At 47.8% G+C, this 24,126-nt stretch overlaps 1 protein-coding gene across 1 annotated transcript; it reads left to right on the plus strand.

The window, feature by feature from the left end:
* The first annotated feature begins 264 nt into the window (after window positions 1–264).
* On the plus strand, window positions 265–20,833 carry TNFAIP2 (TNF alpha induced protein 2). Its single transcript, XM_056347266.1, has 12 exons — window positions 265–322; window positions 7,741–8,092; window positions 10,051–10,678; window positions 12,366–12,480; window positions 13,714–13,839; window positions 14,599–14,699; window positions 14,789–14,887; window positions 15,079–15,202; window positions 16,186–16,308; window positions 17,207–17,362; window positions 18,440–18,561; window positions 18,966–20,833. Exons 2-12 carry the CDS (start codon window positions 7,753–7,755, stop codon window positions 19,105–19,107), a joined length of 2,076 nt encoding a protein of 691 aa, XP_056203241.1. The 5' UTR covers window positions 265–322; window positions 7,741–7,752; the 3' UTR covers window positions 19,108–20,833.
* Window positions 20,834–24,126: the final 3,293 nt, after the last annotated feature.

The raw sequence follows: 24,126 nt of genomic DNA on the forward strand, positions 1-24,126 counted from the left end.
CTCCAAGCACCCAGCACCATCCGTCCAGACCCTCGGGACCCTGCGGACACGCCGCGGGGGGCTCAGCCGCTCCGCAGCGCCCAGCCTGGGGCAGCCCTTCCCGTCGGCGGGGATTTCTCGTTTCCCTTTGGCTCGAACCCCTTTTCGGAGGGGAGGCGCGCCCGGAGTTTCCCAGCCGCCGCCGGGCTCCCTGCGCGCCGGGTCCCGCCTCCGCGCCCTCCCCTTATAGCCGGGCTGCCCGGGGCCGGCCGCCAGCCCGCCCGCCCGCCCGGAGCCGCCCGCCGCCCGCTGCCCGGGGCCGCCCGCCAGGAGCCGCCGCACAGTAAGTTCTTCGCGCCGCCCGTCCGGGCCGCCGGGCTCGGGGCTCTCCCCTTCCCCGCAGCGCTCTCCGGCCCGCTGCCTGCCTCCCGCCTCGCGTGTCGCAGGGGGAGCGAGCGCGAAGGCTCGCCGTTGGGTCTGAGAGAGGGGGGGGGAAATCGGTGAAAGGTGCTAAAGGATGGATTCCCGGATAAAGTGACAGGTTTCAACCCCACCTGGTAATTAGCAGGGTAGAGAATAAATCGGGCTGCTGCGAGAAGGCAGCAGTTCCAGGCGTCATGGGGCTGCGGGACACAAGAATATGTGTCTGGCAATTGCACTGTGGCAGCTGGGTTTGATTTCTGTGTCTGCCCCAGGTTTCAGGGCATGAACACAGGCTGCCAGCGGTGACTCCTCTTACCCGCCAACCCCTTCCCCAAAATCTGGGTGTCGACCTTTGGCACCAAAGCATCCTAAACCTAGATCAGGCACCAGGATCCAGATTCAGCATGGCACTTCCCACCACTCCCTCCTCTTTGTTCAGAATGAAGTGCTTTTCTCCCAAATCGCAGGAAATTAGTGGGGTTGTGATTCACTCAGCCCAGCTGCACTGGAAAAACACCATTTTGGTGCCTGGATCCTGTATGGTCCCCGGCAGCTGCTGTGCCCTGCACCCTGCCAGAGTCACTGTACCGAGCTGGCACACTTCTGTATTGCCACGCTCACTTGTTTTGTGACTTTTTCTTTTTTTTTGTCTTTTTCTAGTCAGGGAAGTCCCACTGCCCCTTTTCCCAGAGCGCTGAAGATGTGTTGAAATTCCCCCACATCCACTGCGTCAGCTCCTCAGGGCCACCATGAAGGTTCATCCTCAGGGTTAGGGTCATTAGCGTGTTCAAGGTAGGATTTCTTCTCGAGACTGCTGCAAAGTAAGGAAGAGACTTTCTGTGACTGGAGCGTATGGCTGATCTAGAAGCCATGGTTCCTCACCATCACACCCAAGTTCAAAGCAGAAAATGAAGAAATGGTCATTCTCCAAAGCATTCAACCACCTGCCCCTACCAAGGGACTTTGAGGCTTGCCAGTTCCGATAGAGCTGATCAAATGGCAGGAGAAAACTTGGGAAAACCGAGATTCAGGTTTGCTTCAGTCACCTTCTCTGTAAAAAGAGGCCCAGAAAGCCAGAGTCTGAAAGTGCCTGTAGAGGTGAGTGTTCCAGGAGCTCTAGGTCTGGCTCCCAGGGAATATGTGTTTCTTCTCAGTCACTGTTAGCTCTAGCAGTGAACTTTGCGAACTCCAGTCCTGAATGCAGGATTTGTCTTTGGGAATAATAATATGAAAGCAAAATCCTAGATCGCAGTTAACTGGTTTCTCTTTCAGCGGTAGCAGTTTAAAATTATACTGCTCAGATTTGAAGAGAGAAGAAAAAGGAGCATATTACACTACATTTTCTCTGCTTTGCCCCAATAACAATATATATGTCTAATTTTCTTTTCTCTTTTGCTGTTTGAAAAATTCTCACTAACAACAGGAGATGCTGGTTTACAGGACCGTTTTCAGTTGTGCTTCAGTAATTTAGGGAAATGAAATTCTTGTTTAAAAATGATTGAGGCACCGTGTAGCTCTCTTTACGTCATTCCCCAGACAGGTGATAACATGGTTTAATGCTGGTTTAAAGCACCTCACACCAGGTGAGATGCCCGAGGATCCTCTGCCTGATCTGCCATTCTCCAAGGTCCCTTGGGTCCCCCACCGTCCCCAGCCCCATGGGGGTGCCTGACAGTGCTAAGGCACGTGGGTTGAACCCCCTGGGGAAGCTCTGCTGCTGCCTTGACTTTTTTACTGGGGTCAGGTTTTGTTTCCCCTCAGGTTTTGAAGCCATTAGGAGCAGAGCTTGGCCACCATCAGGATAGCGCTGAGCCACATGGGCTGGTGGGCGTCCATAGGGGTCCATGAACAGGAGCATGGATTTGAGCAGCACAGTAAAACTTCAAGGTGGGGCTGTTGGTGGCCCAGCTCATCTATGGACTGTGATTTCCCAGGCACAGCCAAGTGGGAGCCCCCAGCTTCATGGTGTCTCCATTCAGTAACCAATCCATCTAAAAAAAATTGGTAGGAAAAACCCCACCTGCTAGGTGGGCTTCCCAGCTTGCAAAGATTGGGGCTGGCATCTCTGTAGACTCGCTGTTTTGATTTATTAGCAGCTTATTTAGGTGTCACCGCATAGCCTGAGGTACACTAAACTCAGACTGTCTACAGTGCTTTACTGCTTCAAAAGATGGTTTGACTCATGTGGGCAGAGGTGACCCCACTTCCAGAGGGAGCGAGTGATGGGAGAAAAGGCTGATGCAAACTAGAGAACAAACTTTGCTAAATAACTTTGGATTTCTGAGAGGCTGTGGGAGAGTGGGGGATTTCCACTAAAACAAGACATAAATCTTCATGACATAGGATGTCAGCAGGCTGGAGAGGATTAAAGATCCAAACAAATGCTTGTTAATACTGGCAGCAGCTCAGGACAAAGAAGTCAAGAAAAAGATCAGCAAAAGCTTTCAGAATAGGGGTAATCGGTAAATCTCTTCCCCTGAGTGCTCTCTGGCACACGATGAGCCGCCGCTCACAGATGAGCTGATTCCTAAGCGTGCAGTGTGAAAGCTGTTTCCTTTGGGGAGGAAAAGGAGAGGATAGGAAGCCACCATGCCCAGAATCTGGATTGTGTCCTGTGTCATGGCTCTGCTCCAGGTGCTTCCCTCACCCTTGCTGCCCACTCCAGAGAAGCTCCAGCCTGGAGGTACAGGCTGTAATCAGCACCATGCTGAGAGCTTGCTGGGTCCTTCTCCGGCCACGCTGGCAGGCAACAGCCCTGCTGTTGTAATTGTGCAGGGCCTCTGTATGGGGTAGCAGAGGATGCTATGCGAGCCGTGCTGCTTTTCTGGTTGGAAGCCCTAAGCCGAATATACTATGTCAAAAGTAATTGGAGCTAAAGACTCCCCTGGCACAAACTACAGTGCCACATAATGATAATCATGATGACGGTAACAGTGAATCAACAGTAAATTAGTAATAATGGTGAGCTGGGATCTGTGTGGAGTCTTGACCTTAAATCATTAATTTTTTACAAGACTTGCATCTGAGCTCTGTGCCTGGGAAATTTTTCAGCATTTCCCAAAATGTTAACTGCTAAAATAATTACGAGCCCGCTGGAGTTCTAACAAGCTTTCATTTGTGAGCAGAACACAGGCATAGAGGAGCAGCCCGTGTGAGCCAGAGCCGAGCTCCTGCATGTCCCGCCTGTCGCAGCAGGCAGGAGCAGATGCTGGTGGGGGCAAAAGGACCAGTGCTGGCACAGCATCACCTGCCCGTGGCCTCCAGCTGTAACTGGTGCCACCTCCTTTTAACTGAGCATTTCCTGTAGAAAGTGTTTTCTGTTCTATAAGAAAGTATCTTATAGATATTTCTTAAGTTCTTGGCCATCTAATGATAAAGGAAAGAGATGGAAGGGGAGGTTTTGGTACCACTTGCCATAAGAGACTGAGGCTACATTTCAAGGTGGAACTGGAAGCTGGGGTTTACTGGTATTTCCTGCCGCAGATACATAGGCAAACCAGCAGTGGCAAACTGATTAACACCAGGTGAGCATCCAAGCTGGCCAAATGTGAGTGAGCATGGTAACTCTTGCATTGACAGCCTTACTCAGATGCTTAACTCCTTTGGTGTTTATTAGTTCCAGATGAAAAAGCACACCCAGACATGCCAATATTGCAAACAGTTCTCATGCTGCTGATGTGCAGCCCCGGGTGGGTGAAAACACTGGACTTGATTTTGTCTTCTAATTCAGTTGTGGGATGTTTTTAGGCAGGTCAGGGCATAGGGACACGCTGCAGACAACAGCTCTGTATGCTCTGCAGAGGGGCTGCAGGGGCTTGCCCAGGCTGCAGCTGGGCAGCTGTGAAAAACTGCCAGCTGTGAAAAACTAAATTTTTTTAATCAGCTTAATTGTCCCCTTTATGGACTCTTTTATGTGTAGTGTCATTTCAGTGGTTTTCAAAGATATATTACATTCATCTTAGTATTGAAGAAGAAGCAAAACAATTGTTGAAATCCATCTTTCTGATCATCATTCATAAAAACAAAAGAATCTGAAAGCCACCTTTAGCTGTAGGAAAAGAAGTACTTTATTTAGAAAGCAAAAAAAAAAAGGAATAATAAATGCTTTGTTTAGAATAAATGGAGAGAGAGAAAGGACTCGTCTGAGTCTGTGCTTGAACAAACAGGAAGGAAGGGATTTGGCAGAATTAATCTAAACACAGCCTTGTATTAGGAAATGCAGGCTAAGAAAACAACCTCACAAAAATTAGGAAAGTCCCAAATACTTATAGAGCACCCCTGTTACAATGATACTGTTTTGTAATGAAAATGCAACAAAAAAGAGCTCTTTTTCCACCGTTTTTAGGATTCTAGTGGAACATCCTGACTAGAGGAGCCAGAGTGGGAAGTTTTCCTCCCTCCCTCCCCCCCTCCCTCCCCCACCCCCTCCTCAGTGAGTGTGCTAGAGGAAGAAGTAGGTGCATGGCTTGAGCCATGACTCTGCTGCTGGGCAGCTCTGGGGTTCAGGCCCCCTTTGCTCGCCCACACAACCAGCCCTGCAGCCCTGGGGCACGAGGGCTCGGCTGAGCAGGACCCCTAGCAGCCCCACACCTCTGGCAGCCCCCACTGTCCCACTCGGCCATAGCATCACCTGAGGTTCACATTTTGCCCCAGGTCACAGATCACCAGTTCAGCATAGAGGCAGCAAGGTCGTGCACACACACACACCCCCCCTTTCTGTCCTTCCCGAATAAGTTTTTGTCTTCATTGTGCTTTAAAAGCAAAAGCGTTACCAAACCTGAACATGGCCTGGCAGCCAAAGCCCGGAGAAGGGAAGCTTTCAGCCATGCCAGGTGCTAACTGCTCGCTCTACCACCCGGCTGCTACCACTAACTTGATGCTTCAAAGCTCTCCAAGCTGCCAGGAGCCAGCAGGAAGAATCATAATTAAAACCAAAAGCCTCAGTCTTCGAACCAGTTTGCCCAGAAATAATTACCACAGTTTGTATCAGCATGATACATATCAACGGTATAAACTTAACAAGGGTATTTGAAAATCACCACATTGTGTCCTGTAACTGAAGCCAAATTCTTCCTTTATTTACAGCCTGATTCCTCTGCCCTTATGCAGTACAAGTAAGCCAAAACTTGCCAGAGAGTTCTTCATACACAAGTGTACTGGTCTCCCAAAAAGTCACTTAAAAAAAATGTGTTGTTAGAGCAAGGATTGGAAACCATGAGTCGCTTTATTTACAATCGTTATATAATTACAATCATTATATAAATGAATGTAATTATGCAAATAAATCTATAGTGATCTATTAGTTTATACATGTACATAAACTATTCTAAATATAAATTCTAAAAAGATGTTGTTACGATAACAAATTTATATCGTTAATTATTTGTAGTGCAGGAGTGCTGGTGGTAGAGCAGGACTCTGATGGCATAACGTCTGTTTAAACAAGGCTGAACCAGGCTGATCCCGGTGCCTTGTCCCCTTTCCCCCTGCGCCAGGCCAGCACTGCTCCAGCCGTGCAGCAGCCCTGGTCATTGGAACCAGTTTCATTCAGCAGCTCTGAGAAAAGTCCAGCCTGGTTAGTTAGTTCCTGCTGTTGGAACCTTCCCCCTACCCACCCCATTTCACTAGCCTTTCTTCCTCCAGGAGCCACGTCCTGTGCTACCGCCCCACGTTTCGACATAAACAGATGGGACAATAATTGCTCCCAGGTATTTGAAAAAACCCAACAAGTCACTCTGCAGTTGCAACAAGCTGCGCTGAAGTTGTCCTATCATGGGATGCCATAGCCACCCCTGGGACCATCTTGAAAATGAGATTACATAGACTGTGAGTGTGTTTGAAGGGTCTGGATGCATCCCTGAGCTTTGGTCTGCCGCTGCAGGGATGCGGGCAGCATGAAGAGCACTGAAGCCATGCTTCTGGCTGGGATTGTTGGGCTGAAGTGATAAGCCTTGTGGTGCTCCTATCAGGAGGTACTGCTGTACTTCCCACACTCCCTTTCTTTCAGCCATGTTTTTCACATCCCTGATGTTTCTGAACTCTCAGACACCTTCTCTGGGAGCTCTCCTCAGTAAAGCTAAGAATTTTATTACTGACTTAAATGGGGACTGTCATGGTTTAACATCAACCAGCAACCAAGCACCACGCAGCTGTTTGCTCAGTCCCCCCGACCTGGAGCAGTGGGCAGGAGAATCAGAAAGGAATGTAAAACTCAAGGGTTGAGATAAGAACGATTTAATAATTTAAACAGAATAAAAAGGTAAGAACAACAATAATAACAATGGAAAGGTAGGGGGAAATGATAAAATCCAAAGGAAAAGGGAGAAAGGAAAACAAGTGATGCACAGTACAACTGCTCACCACCCGCTGACCGATGTCCAGCCAGTCCCCGAGCAACAATCTCCCTGATTTAACCTGCAAGTTTATATACCAAGCATGACGCCCCATGGTATGGAATACCTCTTCAGGTCAGCTGTCCTGGCTGTGTCCCCCACAGTTTCTTGTGCCCCTGCATCCTTCTTACTGGCAGGGCCTGAGAAACCAAAAAATCCTTGACTTAGTACAAACATGACCCAACAACAACTAAAACAGTCAGTGCGTTATCAACATTGTTCTCACATCAGAGCCAAAACACGGCGCTGTACTAGCTACTAAGAAGAAAGGTAACTCCATCCCAGCTGAAACCAGGACAGGGACACAGTTAAACCAGCAGCACTTTTGCTCAGCGAAGACTGGCACATACCTAGCTTGGTAGGCTCATCTCATTTCTATGCTGTACTTGCAAATTCAGTGTGCGATAAGCTATGTGGATGCTTCCACAAACACCTGCAGCCAGATAAGCAGAGATGAGCAAAACCACACCCTGAAGAAGGTGGGAATTGATCCCAATGCCATATAAAAGTATGGGAGTTTTGTGGTTGCTTTGAATAGGCACAGGATGCTTGTCCCACCCACATCATTCATGTGCAGCCTCCATGCACACATTGATACTCCCACAGCATCCCTGTGGGAGAGCCCTGCTCTCCTGTATCTAGATAAGGTTGAGGTCTGAAATCAGGCCATCCAAATCACCCCTAAAATCAGTCATCAATTTTCTCTAAGTTATTTATTAGATCAGAGAGCTGTTTCCATCCTTCAGTTGCCTGGGGTGATGCTGCTCAGGAGCTCTCCCGCAGAGCTGTGCTCATACCAGACGTGTAGTGCTCCCCACGCTGCCCACACAGGAACAATTCCCTCCAGAATTTTTCTTTTTTACTGGAAATACACCTTGACATATTGTGCCATGATAATTTTTATGCAAACTGTTATAATCTGACCAGTTCTTTCTGAAATTTACAGGCTAGAAGGAAAATGATGAAAATGTTACCTTTTTTCCAAAGTGGTCCTATTGGAATACGCAATGGATCAGAGGGTTGCGTTGGTGCCAACAGGCAGCTTGAAAACCCTGCAACATCAGTAGCTGAGCAAATCCCTGCCCGTCCTGAACCTTCTGGAGACGAGATCTGGTCCAGGGACCAGGAGAAGATGAGTGAAAGGCCAGAGGCAGCCTGCAGACCCTCACGAGCATCTTCCATCACGAGCAATGGGAGCTGCACCTCTGCTGGAGACAGCCCTGAAAAAGGCAAGAAAGGAATAAAGGGAATCCTTACAAGTGCACTTAAGAAAATGAAAAAGACCAAGCCACCCAGTGGTAAGTGCTCCTCCATCCTCCTTGCACCACCTCATAGGCCGTAGCTACCTCTAGAGGGGCTGCAAGAGGTGAATTGTCCCCCTGAGAAACAAGGGCACTGACAGATTGGAGTGACTTGGCCAAGGGGCTGTGGGAAACATGGGCTGAGGGAGACATGGCTCAAGTCCTAGTCCTTTGGTACCAAGGGCATACTCCTTGAGGAACTGCCAGTTTGCAGGTTTTCTGTCCAAAGCAAAACTCCTTTTCTACTTCTTATTGGGACTTAGAGATCTGTGGGTGGATGAGAAACCAATGCATACCTCTCTGCTCTGCTCCTCCATGAAACCACCACCCTGTGAAATCTCCTCTTCCCCCAGGGACAGCAGTGAGCAGCACACATTAGTCTCTCCCGGGGCTGATATATGAACATACAGCTCCTCCATGGGCACCATCCCTGCAGGGTGCTTAGAGAGGTAGGAAAATACCTGCTCAGAGAAACCCAGAACTGGAGAGGAAAGTGCCCCTTGGCACTTCCAAGGCTCACCTGCCACCTCAGAGGACACATCTCTGTCCTGGTTCATAAACTTAGCAAGCTGTACCTTAAAATAAGTTCATTTTTCAGTCCTACCTCCTTTACTGGGGGGCTCCTACAAAGGCTCGCTGTTTTAGTAAAATTGTCTTATTTCCAGTTAAGTCTTTCCCCCAGCTACTTGGCATCTCTTTCTCCATGTGTCAAATGGTTTCCCTAAGTGGTGTTTCCTTCTTGGCCTTGAATTTGTTCAGCTAAATGAACCGAGTCTATTGAAAACAGGCCCTTCGTGCCTCTGTTTTTACTGCTGCATTGCCCTGTTCCCAATGTCTTTTTTTGAAATAAAGCAACCAGAATTGCAGAAAATAATCCAGGTGAGATACCACCAATGCCTGGTACAGTATGTTACCGTTTTCCTATCTCAGCTGGACCATTCCTCACTGGATACATCCTGGGGTCGTATCTGATATTTCCACCATCATCTCACAGTAATGACTTACTAATTCTCCAGGCATCTCTCTTCCTCCTCCATCTCAAGCTGATTCACATCCAGCTTGCAGCAGAAAATCCTATTTGTTGCTAAGTAACTTTTGTTCTATTGAATTTGTATCTTATACTTTGTGCTATTAAATTTCAGCCCATTTACTATTCACATTATCCTGTTGTTCCTGTATAATAGACCAAGCCCTCAGTTTCGATAATGTCTCTGAACTTTGTGTAATCAGCAGATGCAATAGGGCACTCCCAGCTTTTGTGCCGCAATCTCTAAGAATATAAAGTAAGATGAGTTTCATGAATAATGAGCTTTCTCCACCCATTTCCCTAGGGTTTTCCATACAAACCTTACATACCTAACAAAACTTATTTCGGGATGTAACTTCTCCAGTTTAACTAATAATTTCCCAGGTTGCACCATATCAAGTAACTGACTGTAGGAAAAGACAGTTCAATTGTATTTATCTTGCCTGCTAATTGTGCCCTCCAAAAAAATTTCGCAGGTCAGAATGTGCTGACCTGTTTCTGGAAAACACATGTGGTATTTCCTTTAGCACCTCTTATTTAGCTACATCTTTTCATCTACATTTTTCCTGAAGCCGTGCTTCTGACTTGAGATCATATTAATGGGAAGAGGGATACTCAATAAATACATAAATAAAACTCCAAAAATCTAGATTTTCCAAAAAATTATGGGTAGCTCATGAATAGCTGCCCATATGCAACAGTGGTGATGTGTATTCCAATGTCCATTGTCCCCATTAGAGGCAAGCTAGAAATAATCTGATCTTTAAATAAACAGAAAAGTTTTCTATATGGTGAAGGAGCTTAAGATCTTGCATTATAGAAATGTAATTTTTTTAAAAAAAAATAATATTCCAGAACCATAATTTTTTATGAAACAGAAATTTAAATCTTTGCTGTTAGGTAAAGAAAGATTGTTCTTTTTTACCAGTCAGACAAGTCTTGGATCTCCTTGAAGAGCAAAAGCTTTGTGATGCTGCTCAGCATCTCATTGTCCTGGAGAAGAGCCGGTCTAGCAAAAGTGAGGAAGGACTGAACACCAGCCAGCAAGACATTGAATCAGTCTATGAAATTCTGAAGCACAAAGTCTTCAGCATCTTGAAAGACTCCGTGCTGCTAGCGAAAACTAACCCAGAACTGCTGCAGCAGGCAGTAGAGGCGCTGAAAGAGCAGGAGAAAGAAGATCAGAACTACATGTCAGAGAATCCACCTGACGAAAACATGCAATTTAGACCTAGAAAATGGAAAGAGCTTTGGATGGCTACAGTAAAGGAGTCAGTAGAGGCTCGAATGAAAGACACAAGCCGTACTCCTAGAACTGAGAACCTCTCTACAGTTGGCCAGAACCTCCTGCACATGGGAAAGACCATGAAAGAAGATTTGACAGTAGTTGTAAAGTATATTAAACAGCTTTATCCTCCCGAGTTTAATGTGTTCAGCATATATGCAGAACTCTACCACAATTATTTTGCCTCCCAGGCGAAGGAAAATGCTGAGTCTCATCTGGAAGACAAGGATATTTACCTTCTCCTCTCATGGGTGCACAACATTTATCCGAAGTAAGTGAGGCTTTTACACGTTTTTATCCCTGGTGATCAGCACAGGTTTGCTGGCTGCAAAACCAGGCATTTGCTTGATTTATGAATCAGTGTCACTGTGGTGCAGTCTGGCACCTCGCTAGATTTTGGTGTCACTGGGGTGCAGTCTGGCACCTCGCTAGATTTTGGTGTCACTGGCATCTGGCTGCTGTACATTAGCTGGTCAGGACAGTTGGAAGGGACACGCTCAGGGCTGCCAGTCTGTAAACCAGGGGCTGACCCCACCATTCAGGTTTCTGAGCAACATACACACACGCAGATGTTTAGGGCTTCGCTTGTGTAGTAAATTGGGCAGGTTCATCGCCCTGATCTCTATTCCAGCTGCAAACCTGAAGTCATTCTTGGAAAATTTGGAAGTTTCAGCCCTCTGGACCAGAAGGCAGCCAATAAATAGAACAACTTGAGATGCAATTATTCTGGGCATGGAGGGTGTTGCTTAGGTGTTACCCACAGTCTATGCTCTCCTCCCGGTTAGGAGACCAAAGGGTGTACCCCTGTGAGAGGACATCATCAGTTAAGGGTCACTCTTCATCCTCACAAGCTCTGTATGTTGCAGAACTGAAAACATTCTTTGTTGTGGCTTATAGTAGTGGGTGGAGAACCGAGGGCTCTCATTTCTTAGATGAAACCCAGTAAATACACTAGCAATGTTTCCTCTGCTGTTATAAAGCCATTCAACCTTCACCTCCACTTTTTTCTTCTTACGTTTCACTGACAGAGTATAATGAGTCAACGTTGATCCTGGAAGTTTTCCAGAGCTGGCGTTGTGCTCTAGGTCAGGATATTCAGGCCTGAACCAGTGTGTGTTTGGAAATCAGTAGCTGCAAGGAGCAGGACTCAGCCAGAGCCACGCAGCTTGGCACCGGGACGGTGCTGGTCAGGGCAGCAGCTGCTTTGTGGGGGGTTCCCAGAGGCCACATCCCAGTGTCTGCTGAGAGACCACCTCTCTCCACAGCCAGCAGCAAAGGGAGCAGCAAGGAGGAGGGTTGTATCACCTGGCTCCAGCTCCCAGTGTCATATCAGAAACAGCCTATGTGCGGGAAGCATGGCGGTGTACCCATACAGAGCTGGGTGATGTGCAAACACTGGAGTCAGGTGATGCTCAGGATTATTCTCTGCAGTTCCAGAAGGAGAGATGGCTTCCAAATCAGCTCCCTCACAAGTGCTGGCCTGACACCCCCACAGCTGGCAGGTCCCTTCCCTCAAGGCTGCTCAGGAGCTCCCAGCTCAGCCAGCATGTGGTGGTGACACGACAGCGGGGTATGAAACAGCCTGCTCCATTCCCAGCTAGCCACAAAATGCCAGTTTTTAATCTGATCGCTTTTCTAAATTGATGGAGAGAGGTCATGCCCTGAGGCTAGATGCTCCTGCTTGCTGCAGGTCCTCCATCCCCACCAGCAGGCAGCGGCCAGTGCTCAGGAGCTCAACAGAACATGACTCTGTCCCCCAGGGTTGCTTGGGGTCCCACCCTCACAGTTCCCACCCCTGGCACAGATTCAGCTCTCCCAAGTCCTGCCTGGACGAAGGACAATGTACATTTCCATCTGTTTTTTCACTGATAGCCTCAAAAAGTTAGCGATTTGCATCAACAGCTGTCTTGAATTACGCTGCCTTTGGAAAATGTGATTGTTTGGCTTTTTCATTCCAGAGATATGAGAAAAGATCATGTTTTAGCTGAGGAGTTGGAAAAAGTTAAGCTTGGAAGCCTTTTGCCATCAAGTCTGAGCAAAGAACTTGAAAAGAAATACCTTGACAGTGAAGAGGTGAGAATTTGTTCAGTCCCTCCTCTTCCCTTTCTGCTCCCTCAGTGGAGCTCTGACTTGTCCTGCACGCACACGTCTCACCCTTGAGCCACACACCCTTCCAGAGAGAAGCAAAAACAAGAAAGCTTTTGTTTGTTATAGGGGAACAGGTCAGCTTTCTGCTAGACGGGACTTGCAGAGCAAACTTCTGCTTAGCCCTGAGAGCCATCAGAAAAGAACTGTTCTGTCCTTGCAAACCTTCCGGTAGCAAGGTGGGGAAAAATCTGACAACAAATTATTATGGGTAACTTTCTGGTTGTCTGTCAGATCCCCAGGGGGCTTTATGCTTCCTCTCGCAGCTGATGGATTCAGAATTCCTTGTGGTCTCTGCAGTGGTGCCAAACCTTGGGTGAGCACAAAGCATACAGGTCTGCTCTTTAAAAGCCTTGCTCTGATGGAGAATTGCCTGGTCTTTAGAAAATAACGGTTGTTTTGTTTTTTCAATGATTCTTGCCTTAATGGAAACAAGAAGCAAGTTTTACAGTACTCTCATAGCTTAGCACTTTTGGCATTTTAGGCTGGAATTCCAAGAAAATGAGTAGACAAGTTCCAGGTTTAGCTGTAGCCCATGATGGTTTGCATATGCGAGAAGTGGGTGCGAGGGCTGCAAAGCACATGAACAAGGCGCTTAGAGATCAGAACTATATGCCAGCCACCGCACAGACCATTTCCAAAGCCTTGCTGCACAATGTGCACGCACGAGAGATCAGAGCAGAGAAAACCTGAGAACGTTTTGTTTCACTCTCCAGCACTCGTAAGACGTCAGAAGGGCTCATGAAAAAGGATTGCAAAACCAAGGCCAGAGGGTAGCACGGAGCATGACACACAGGCAATGCGTGGCTGGGGGAATTTGGGCTCTGGCATGTGTAGCTGCTGGCAACCTTCCTACCCACCGCCCCCTCCCCTGCCCTCCAGGTCACCACTGGTGCGGCAGGGTGGTGGACAGGGATGTAGATCTTGGTCTTTGTTTCTAACCTGAAATACTCAATGGGTGGGTATCATAAGGGGGTTGTCCTTGCTGCTGTGAGCTGGTGGGTAAGGCGTCTCACAACAAAAAGCCTTTATTTCTCAGCCAGGGCTGAGGAAGAAGTCCGCTGAGCCAGGCAAATGGCGGGTGGGCGAGCAAAACCTGCATAAAGCGTGAGCTGCTACATCCACTTTGTGGTAAATGCTGTTGTTCTTCCTTCCCTAAAGGCTGCTGTCAAAAATTCACTGAGCAAATGTTTAGATAAAGAAATCCAAAGATGGAAAGAAGACCAAGAACCAGAGAAACTGAATGGGCACTTTCAGAGTGAACTACTAGCAATATTTGTTATCCAGGTAATACACATATATATTAAAAATAAGCACTTACATCCTGCATGTATTTAAGATTTGAGACCAATTACGGTCAATGCAGGAGAGCAAAAGGCCAAGTCACTTGTGTGGGGTGGTGGTAGAGGTGGGTGGTACAGGGGAGCCCAAACCCATGGTCTGGCTGTGCTGGAGACAAACTCCTCTGTTAGCAAAGCGAGCAGGAAAGCTGCCTTCATTTCTCTCTGTGCAGTCTCTTCTGCACCCCCAGCTGATGCCACGCCATTAGGCGCTGGATAACATAACAGCAGAGAGATGGGAGACAAGGTTTAGCCAAGCAAGGAAGCAGCACAGTGCTGTTGTCCTGTTTGCTCCCGGGGAAGCTGTCACAAGCAGCTGTGGGTGCTTGTGCCCTTTCCCCACACTCAACACTCTCCCTCCTCTGACTGCAGAGGATTAGGAGAGTTTATTTTTGAAAAATAAACCTTTCACACATTGAGGTTAAGCAAAAAAGCCAAGTGTCACTTTCCCTACTTCCTCAGCTATTTTATAACCTTCTCTAATGCTGCTTTCTTCTTCACCTCTCTCCCCATTTGAAAATGGAGTTTGAAGTTGGCTGGAACGCACCAAATAAGTGCAGCTGCTCTGCACAGTCCCTGGCTGTGTCGCAGCAGGGGATGCAGGAGAGCCAGGTGCACTTACCGGCATTACAGATCTCTAGCCTTTTTAATCCGTGAACCTGGTCTTTTTGGAGCAGGTGCATTTAAAATTGGTTTTGTTTGTTAGAGTGTCTACAGCAGCCAGAAGCGAGCCAAGGACATCAGTGTGGCAGTAGGCGAGGAGCTGTCGCATCGCCTGTCGAAGGAGCTGCCTGCCTTCCTGAGAAGGTGCGGTAAGGCAGCGTGGGGCAGCAGGGCTGGCAGAGACGCCTGGGGCACACGCTCATCTGCCTCTCCTCTTCCCATCTCCCCTCCAGCTACAAGGATGCTTTTGAAGACTTTAAGGAGAAAAGCAGGAAGCACAGATACTACAGGCCTATACTGATTGCAAATATTAACAACTGCTGGAATTTTAGGTAAGGGTCCAAAAGGAAAGGCTTTGCTCCTTCCTCTGCAGGCAATGGATAATGGTGTCATAGAGGGGAGGTGCTCCAGAGCGAGCAGAGGAGGGTCCATCTGCCTGCAGAAGGTTTGCAGGCCTCTGACTTTCTCTCTCTCTCTCTTTTGAGTATAGATTGTTCTGACCTCGCTGATTATTTCCTTGCAGAGACTACGCAGAGAAAAACATGGCAGAAAAGGACGACAATAAAGCCAGTATCCTCAGCACTCTCAGTGACATTGAAAACAGCGGCTTTGACGTGCTGCTTCAACAGCTGTTTGCCCAGCTGAAGGTACCATATCCGTGCTCCACACCCTCCTGCCCCATGGCTCAGCCTGTGCTGCTGCTGGGCATGTTCTTCTGCAGTTAGTTGCCCAAATCTCTTATTCAAACACAGCAAAAATCAGAAGGGCTCTGGGCCAGGTCACCTCTCAGCATCAGTCCTAACTCACATTGCTGCCAGAAAACTCAAGACTCACCTCTCCTTGAGCTGGTCCTCAAGCCTGAGTGCAAAACGAGCGCAGCTACATAGGCACAGCTGTGCAGATAAACACAAAACATGCTGATCACACCCAAGCTAACTGCTGCCGGAGGGAGAGTCTCAGCCTGCAAGGGTTTACGCTCCAAGCTGTAGGAAGCAATCACAAATGACACAAACTGCAATTGTGCATCTCTTGGCTGCTTCACAAAAGTGGCCTGAAAGGCACTTTTGGTTTCTTTCTTATTTTTTTCCCCCCTTTTTTTTTTCCAATATATAATACAAGCTTTTTAAGCAGGTGTGGTGAAGGAGAAGGCATAGGATTCAGGAATGTTCAGCCACAATCTTTCCTGATTTCTCTGTAGGGCCTTTTGGAAGACATAACAGAGCAGGGGTGCTTTTTTTATTTTCACATTGATTTATTATAGCCAAGAAAAATTGTCATTGAAAATGTTTCATAATAATTCTTTTTTTCCCCTGACGGTTCCGTAATTCTCTAATCAAACAAAACAGTGTGGACAAAACATTAAAAATGTGGAAATAAAAAAACCCATCTCTGATATGAGCCTTTCAAGCCCTCAGTCTTCTTCATCATGAGGAACCAAGCAGGGGACACAACCCCAGTACAGCCCCCTCTTCCCCTTCCCTGTAAGTCATTGTCACACATGCCTGCACACCACTGTGCAGGACTGCATGCCATGCTGTTGCTGTGTAGGATACTGCATGTATAGAAATGCTAAATATACATGTGCATAGAGTTTGTTTTGAGGGAACTAAGCAGATTTTCATTTTTTCAGCCAATTTATAAGAAGTTTACAGAAAATAAGTGGGACTCCAGCAATGAAATTATGAACGAGATCATTAAAACCACCAGCAAACATATTTCAGACTTCCAGACCCTAAAGGACCCTTTCTACCACGTAAGTTCAAGAGAAATATTAGAGAGTCTGGGATGCTGAGGCTGCACTTTCAGCAATGACCCTCCGCAGCTCGAGTTGCCTTGACCCACATTAAGCTGGTGAGCTGGCCTGTTATTGGAGAACCCTCCTGGGCAGGATTTCCATCAGCATGTAGGTTTATCTAGATTAGTCATATAAATCTTACTCGTCTCCAACAGCAGCAGACTCCTGTAGCTCTACTGCAGTGTTTGCAGATAAAACTACCCTTGCTGTAGAGAAAGTGCTTTAGGGACCACCCAAAATATGGCTTTATTAACGTATGGGTTTGGTTTAGCAACCTTGAAACACAAATGCAATTGCATGGTTCTGTGTCATAGCTCCTTTGACTGCCCTAAGGACTGGAGGAGATGGGTGTAACTGGGACAAATCCTAGATAACTGAGCCACAGCCACATCTTCAGTGGTGCTGCAGTATATATGATACCTCACCACATGAAAAAAAAAAGTAAATTTGATGTCCTGCCTTTGTCTTTTTAATAGCTGAAACAAAATTATGATGTTTTGTATATTAGAGGAACAGGAGGAGCAGCATTAATTCCTGTTTTTCTAAAGTAGTGTTACTTCTCTAACACATGGAGATCTTTTCTACGCTTTAAACTCTTCCCAGAAGGAAACAACATTTGGAAATTCCCACACTTCATTAGTTTGAGTACAAAGAAATTCTTGGCATCTAGGTTGTCGCATAACCAGTCATGGGGAGGTTGGCAGCCAGTGCCGCTCCTGACGTGTGATCAGCAGCAGGCATTTGGTGGGGCATGTCTTACAGCACCCAAGGCATTTTTGTCCTACATCCACACACATGGTTTGTTTTGTCCCCAAGCAAAAGACAGATGGATGATCCTCCCTCTCCTTCCCAACAGGCTATCGTTGAGAAAATCCATGCCCGTTTGGTTAAGGAGTACATCGTGAGGCTGCTGAAGAGGAAAGTCAGCCTGAAATCTCCAGCACAACAGCAAAACCTGGCCCAACACATCTCCAAGAACGCTGCCGACCTGGAAGCCTTCTGCACCAGCAAAGTACGTGAGTGCTCGCCATGAACACAACAGCATGGGGCATGGGCACACTGAAAAACAGGGAAATCAATTTTCTGGGGCTTCTTGCTAGCCTTTCCAACTCAGCTTAATTTCCAGGAAGGCAGGACCTTAGGTAGAAAGAGGTCTCCAAGTGCCTGTGGGCAGGAAGGCTCCCCTGCCACCAGTCTGCCCCTTCCCAGATGGAAAGCCATGATTTCATCCTCCTGGTTCTGTAGGTAGTGGTTTGTCAGAAGATTTAGCTAATCTCTGCTTTCAGTACAACTTGCATGGAGTCCTGGGTTTTAACTCTTCCCCTGCACCCTTGATACCCCTCACTTTGCTGCTTTTAGGTCAGGCAGGGGCTGGAACAGGCAGCGTAGGTTATCTGGTACATAAGGGTTTCCTCCATGAGAGGCATAGCTGAAACACCCCGCTCTGTGCTCTGAGATCACCTCCCACCTTCCATGCCTCTAAACTTGCCTGCAAAAAGGCTGAAAGCCAAGCCAAACCCCATCCTCTGCCACCCCATGCTCATTTGGCTGGAGAAGAAACAAGCATGAGCTTCTCACGGTGTGGGCAGGAGGCCAGGTAGCTGGCACCTTGGGATATCCAGTGGCCAGAAAACAGGTCCTGAGTGGGAAACTCCTGGAGATGCTGAAGGCAGGGCTGTGTGCAGGGCTGGGGGAGAGCAGCACGTGGCAGTGTGTTACCTGGCCCATCAGACCTCGCACACATGCTGGGCAACGTAGAAACCCAAGGAAGGGAAAACATGATGAGAGAGAAGAGAGAGTCTGTCAAGGTAGATGTGGAAACCTCGGTCTTATGGCAAACACTACATCACTTGTGTAAGAGGATTAAAAACCAGCACAAAGCTAATCCAGTTTCTCCAAGGCTGGCTGAGGCAGCTAGAAACATCACGGAAAACAATGAGGCACCTGAAATCGCTGCCGTGTTCTTCCCCCTTGCCGGGAAACAGCCTCAGGAGCTGACTCATCTGCACCCGCCGTGAAACACAGCTCCTGGGCTGAGTGGAGGTTTGCAACCCCACGGTGCCCTGCTGACCACTTTCTTTTCTGGCAGGGGTCTCAAGCCACGTGGCTGAATTCAGCGCTCCCCAAACTGGCTGAAATAATTCGACTTCAGGATTTAGGTGCCATTAAAATTGAAGTTGCAACACTTGCCACGACATACCCAGATATCCGGTAAGAGATGCTGAAACAGATTGCCTAATACTCACGTGGAATTTGAATTGAGCCAGGAAACAGTCAGATATGAGTGTAGGTGAGGTTCATATAGCCCAAGTCTATGGCTGGGGGCTGCCTGCCAGGCTGTGGCAATCCCAGTGCTATCTGACAACGAAAACTATTTTAAAAAGCCTGTTTATATATTGCAAATTCTGGCTTGATTTTCTCCTTTGCCTTGGAGATTACCTACCCTACCCCAAACCTCACGGAATGGTGCTGGGTCCCATGTAGGACTGCCAGATGCAGAGATGGCATCTGCCGGGGACCAGTGCCTGCTGCAGGGTGGGGATCGCATCCTAGTGCAAGACACCCAGCACGCGGAGGTCTGCAGGAGATAACACCTGTCCGTTTCTCTTCCACAGCAAAAGGCACCTGGAAGCGTTCCTGCACATCAAAGCCAATTTGTCACGCAGCGAACTCAAAAGCATCCTGGGCTACTTGGCAGACACCACGGTGTCCACGCTGCCCGGGGCCCTGCTCTTTTCCAACATAAATGTGTCCTAGGCCAAGGCACCCCTTGGCACTCCCTTGTGCTGAACTGTTGGCTAAGCCAAGGATGGAGACCGTCCCCTGGAGTGATGTACAGTGCACACTACGGCCTTTTCCTACAGAAAGTACTTTGTCCCAGTCTGGTGATCAGCATCTCTATGGGAATCACCGTCCTCTGTGCAGGGCTGGGAGGAGGGTGCACCACAGGAGGAGCAGTGCCCACAAGGACCAGGGCTGCTCCTTGCACCAGTCATGGACTACCCCAAGGCCTCCTTGGTGCCACTGCATTCTCTGCCTGAATACTGCCCTGGTGCTCTGACCTCTGTCTACCTCACAGGGTGCTGCGAAGGCCATGTCGCCGATTCCCCAACAAGCCCAGACTGAGCAGACAGCTCCTATAGAGCTTTTTATCTTCTAAGGAAATGGAAACAAAAACTGAAGCCAAAATTTAGAGGTGTTGGAAAAGTCCCGTGCAAGCATGCTTTCACCCCTTCTGCCTTCCTCTAAGCTGAGCCGGGGCAGCTGCGTTCGGCTGGTGGAAGAGGCACGAGGTGTCAGGTCAGGAGGACTGTTGCGCAGCCGTGGCAGGGCTCCTGCTGCAGCACCCCACACCTGGGGCGCAGAGCGGCCCCAGCCGCACACCCTGCCCCACGCAGCAGCATTGCCCAAGGACATCGGGGTTTCCAAGCCAGCCCGCAGCAGCAGCCCGGCCAGGGCAGCATGTGCTTCCTTCACCTCCATGAGGTGGGAGGTCCCAATGCCCCCAGCAGCCCCCAGCCCTCTCCAGGGACCCTACCCAGTGCATCCACGCTGGAGCAGCACCCTGCTAACAGAGGGTTAGGAGCAAGCTGCCTATTGCAATGGATTGCGTGGGCTAAGCCCCAGCACCTAGTAAAGCACTTTGGATATTACTTAGGCCCTCCTTATCGAGGAAAGGACTTTCCCAGACTCCGTTGACATCACAGGCTTTGAATGGGTGGTAGAACTAGTCCCAAATGCCGTTAAAACATATTGAGCACCCTGTATGCGTCACCATTTCCTTGCTCGCTCTTTGCCCTCTTGCTGTGAGGTAGATATGATGTGAAAACACAAATGGGTCTGTTGTGAAACTGTTTTGTTGGTACAGCCCAGTTTTTTGGGAAGAAAATCACTTGCCAAAACAACGTGTTTAGTTGAAGACCTTTCCCTTCTGTTTTTCTCTATTTCAACTTTTCTATCCGTCTGTAGCAAGTCGATCCAGAAGACACATAATGACTGTGCAAACCATATAACGTATTTATATGCATATGCAGTATACCACTGGTGTATTTTTGCATCTAATTTTATTTTTTCTCAGTTAGAGATATTCATTTACAATGTTTATTTTTAAACAGTATTCAAATATGTTAGAAAAGTGACTCATTTATTCTGTCTCTGGCTGTTGTTTACTGTGTTGCCACATGTAGTCCTATGTACTCCTTCCAAGGGCCAACTCTTCCACTATTCCCAGCCTGCTCTGGTCAATGCCATCCACTGGTTCCAGGGAGGGTCTTGCTGGACTACAGACAAGCTGGAAAAGCAGAGGCACCCTCTGTTTGCACTGCGTATGGGTCTCATAGCCCAGCTTTGCTTGCTCTGTGGAGCAAGGACTGCCATGTGCACCGTGCTTATGGTATCTGGTATAACAAGGTCCAGAACACCAGCCTCTTAAGCACTACCACAGTCTGAATGTTGAATAATAAAAACATAAGTATTTGGCATACATATATCTCATCCTTACTGCTCTGGCATCCCCCCTCCTCCACCTCTGTTGCCTCCTGCTGTTCGTACAAGCCTTTAGGAGACTCATCCCACCAGAATTTGTCCCCATCTGGCCCCCTCCTACCCTCCTGACAGTTGCTGTTAACCCTGTGGCATTGCTGCTGACCCTGTGAGATGGATACCGAGTGCCCTGGGCTACTCACTAGGTGGCCAGTGGTGCATACGAGGAGGAGTCCTCTACCAACAGGTTATGTGGCAGAATTTTACCCTGAGTGAAACACAGCCTGCTGCCTGGCCACGGGTAGCACAACTGCCCTCTCCTTCCATAAGCAGAGTCATGCTTGCACAGAACTCATATATACATACACATATACCTACTTCTGACAGCGCCAAGCACTCATGACAACAGTCATACTGTGGAAATGTGCAGCATTTTCTTTCCCAATTAGTGAAAGGTTATTTTATTGCTATAAATAACTGTATTTTGATTTAGAGATCTGTTAGGGGCCTACAGAAGTGTATCATACAAGTGATTGCACCAGTCTTTAAAAAAAAAAAAGATTCCAGCTAAGTAAGCGCTGGAAGGAAAATAATGTATCTATTTATACATCATAATTAGGATTGGTAGAAGAAAATGGTTTTCATACACATTTCATAAGCCATATGGAACTGCATTGTGCAATTCTCTTCATCCTGCTATAAAACCCCAGCTTTCAGCTCTAATGAGCCCAGGAAACTAATTTATTTATCTTCCTGTATGACTCAACATTTGCAATGACATTATTTATATGTGGCATATTACACATAGCCAGGTACTTTCAGGAGGTTGCACAAATGTCTTCTGATAAATGTTAGATGAATACTGATAAATAGCACTCCTATAACTACATGAAATTTTCTGAGATCACTGTAACTGGATTTTCTTTATCACGCAACCTCTGCTGATGTTGATGACTGCCCCTCCTTGGAGGCAGAGCAGATGGCCAACATGAAAAAAACTAAAATCACCTTTACAAAACAGTTAAGAAAGTTGGCTCCTGGGCACAGCTGCCATGACATTGCTAGCTCTCCCCATCAGTTGTCATCCGTGCCACCAGGACATCAGCCTGCAACAAGCACTGCACTGGACATGGACTGAGCTCACACATGCATGCACTCACGCTCCTGGCTCAGCTCCCTACCTATCCATCTCACCAGGCACTTCCATCATTTGGAAGAAAACTTGCAATTTGCAGTGCAAAAGATGCAGGGACACAAACCACAGAATACCAGAGGGTGGACCAAGGCATTACTGCCTCTTCTGCTCCTGCATGCAAAGTCCCCAGCAGCACCTGGGGAACCTCTGTCCTTGCTGCAGGGGAAGCCAAAACCAGAGAGCTCCTGGCCCCCTCCCAAGCGTGAGCATGATGTCAAAAAGCAGAAACCCTCTGTTAAAGCCTGCTGAGAATCTTTGGGGTCTGCAGACCTGGAAATGTAGTGTTAAAAATCCAGAACACCTGCAATTCCCCCCCTTTGAGGCTGGATCTTCTCACCAGGATCCCCCGAGAGATGACAGCACTGGACTAAAGGCCATAGGATTTACTGATGTGCTGATTTTAAGAGAAACACACTAGACCACAGTGTTTTGTTAATTAGGCCTTTCCAAATTCAGCCCCCATCTCCAGGTGAACAGTCCTGGTGTCACTGACACACAGTGACATGCACAGGGGATACAGTTCCTCACCTATTCATCCATGTAAAGTAGGAAGAGTATGTGCAATTACATATTCACAAAGAGCATGGCAGCAATTTGCTGACCTCCATTTGCAAATTTTTCTTTAATTTTGCTGGTATGAACTTTATTAGGAGAAAACCTGGAAACCCCGATCCAGGGGGAAGAGACTGCAAAGCCTGGCAATGCGTGGAGCACCCCAAAGGAAAGGTGCACCAGCAGTGAGTGGGGATGGCAGAGCTTCCTTCCTCAGGGGAATTAGGGCATACAGGCTGTGGGTCCTGCATCTTTCAGCATGGTTTCACATGCTGCACCATCACCTGCCTCCACTTCACACAACTTGAGTCAAAAGCTGGCGCTGGGGACCAAATGGGCAGGAGTCAGCATCACTGAGAGGTGGGGAGGAAGGATATTTCGGGAATGGGCTAGAGGCTGGTAAACTTGGGTGTGACACTAGCAAAATCACACTTCTGGCGCTGTAGATTGAAACCCATAAGAGTAATTGCTGCCTTCCTGCATGACTTAAAAAGAGGATGTGGCCACACCACCCACACTGATATCCTTGAAATGCAGAATAGTTCTTCTGTAGCCACAATAATAGAGCTCACAGCTAATGTGGGGGGATTTCAAAAGTCCCTCATCCGTCCAGCAACCACAAATTTCCCCCTTAGCAAAGGTGCAACTCCACGCTGCTGGGGGACAACCAGAGGAAATGCAATGGGGCAGATGCACACATCAGGCTGTTCAGGTCCGCATTACTGGAGGCATATTAATTGTGGGGGGGTTAAGCAATACAATGTTTTCAAGGTTATTGTGAAGTGAATGTTTGCACCTGCTGGACACCATTTCTCCTTGCTACCCAGGGCTTTCTCTAGAAATCAGGTTAAAAAAAAATCCTTTGAACTGACCAGCTCGGAACCTTCCCTACAAACCTGTCTTTCATCTCTTCCATGTCTTGTCCCATGAGAGGTTTTCAGTTGCTTCTTTCACCTCTCCACCCGTGTTAGATATTCACCCCAGCTCCCCTCCCAACACTACCCAGTAGTGCCCTTGGACTGTGTTCTCCTGATGCTCCCACCCTTCATTCAGCAGATAGGACACACCAGGGCATGGCACGTACCAGCACCCAGAAAAACCATACTTTGAGGATGAGGAATTCATTGCTGTTTATCCAAGTAGGTTTCATCCAAATAGGGCAGAGTACTTGAGCTGTAATAACTCTCCCAATAGACTAATAAAAGAGGAAAACTTGCCATTTAGCAGAAAAGCTGAGCTCTCAAAAGTACTCATTAATGTTGGAACAGCTGTGATGGGGAAAGATTTGCTCTGAGAGGGAGGAGACTATAACAAACTCTCGGGTAGAACAATATTGGTCCTGGAGTCTTCAAGAGCTTTTGAGCCCTATCCTAAAGGCTGGAGCCCTATCCCAAAGGCTGGAAGCCAACCCCCAAGTCCCACTGGCAAAAGCAGTGCAGCCCGAGAGCTGAACCAAGTGTACAGCTTAGAGAAAATATCAGGATAAAGTCAACAGTGCTATGTCCTAGTTAACAGAGGGCTGGTTCTGCTCTTTCGGTTTCTTTACA

The sequence above is a fragment of the Falco biarmicus genome, chromosome 7 (assembly GCF_023638135.1).
Source record: "Falco biarmicus isolate bFalBia1 chromosome 7, bFalBia1.pri, whole genome shotgun sequence".
Classification (NCBI taxonomy): domain Eukaryota; kingdom Metazoa; phylum Chordata; class Aves; order Falconiformes; family Falconidae; genus Falco; species Falco biarmicus.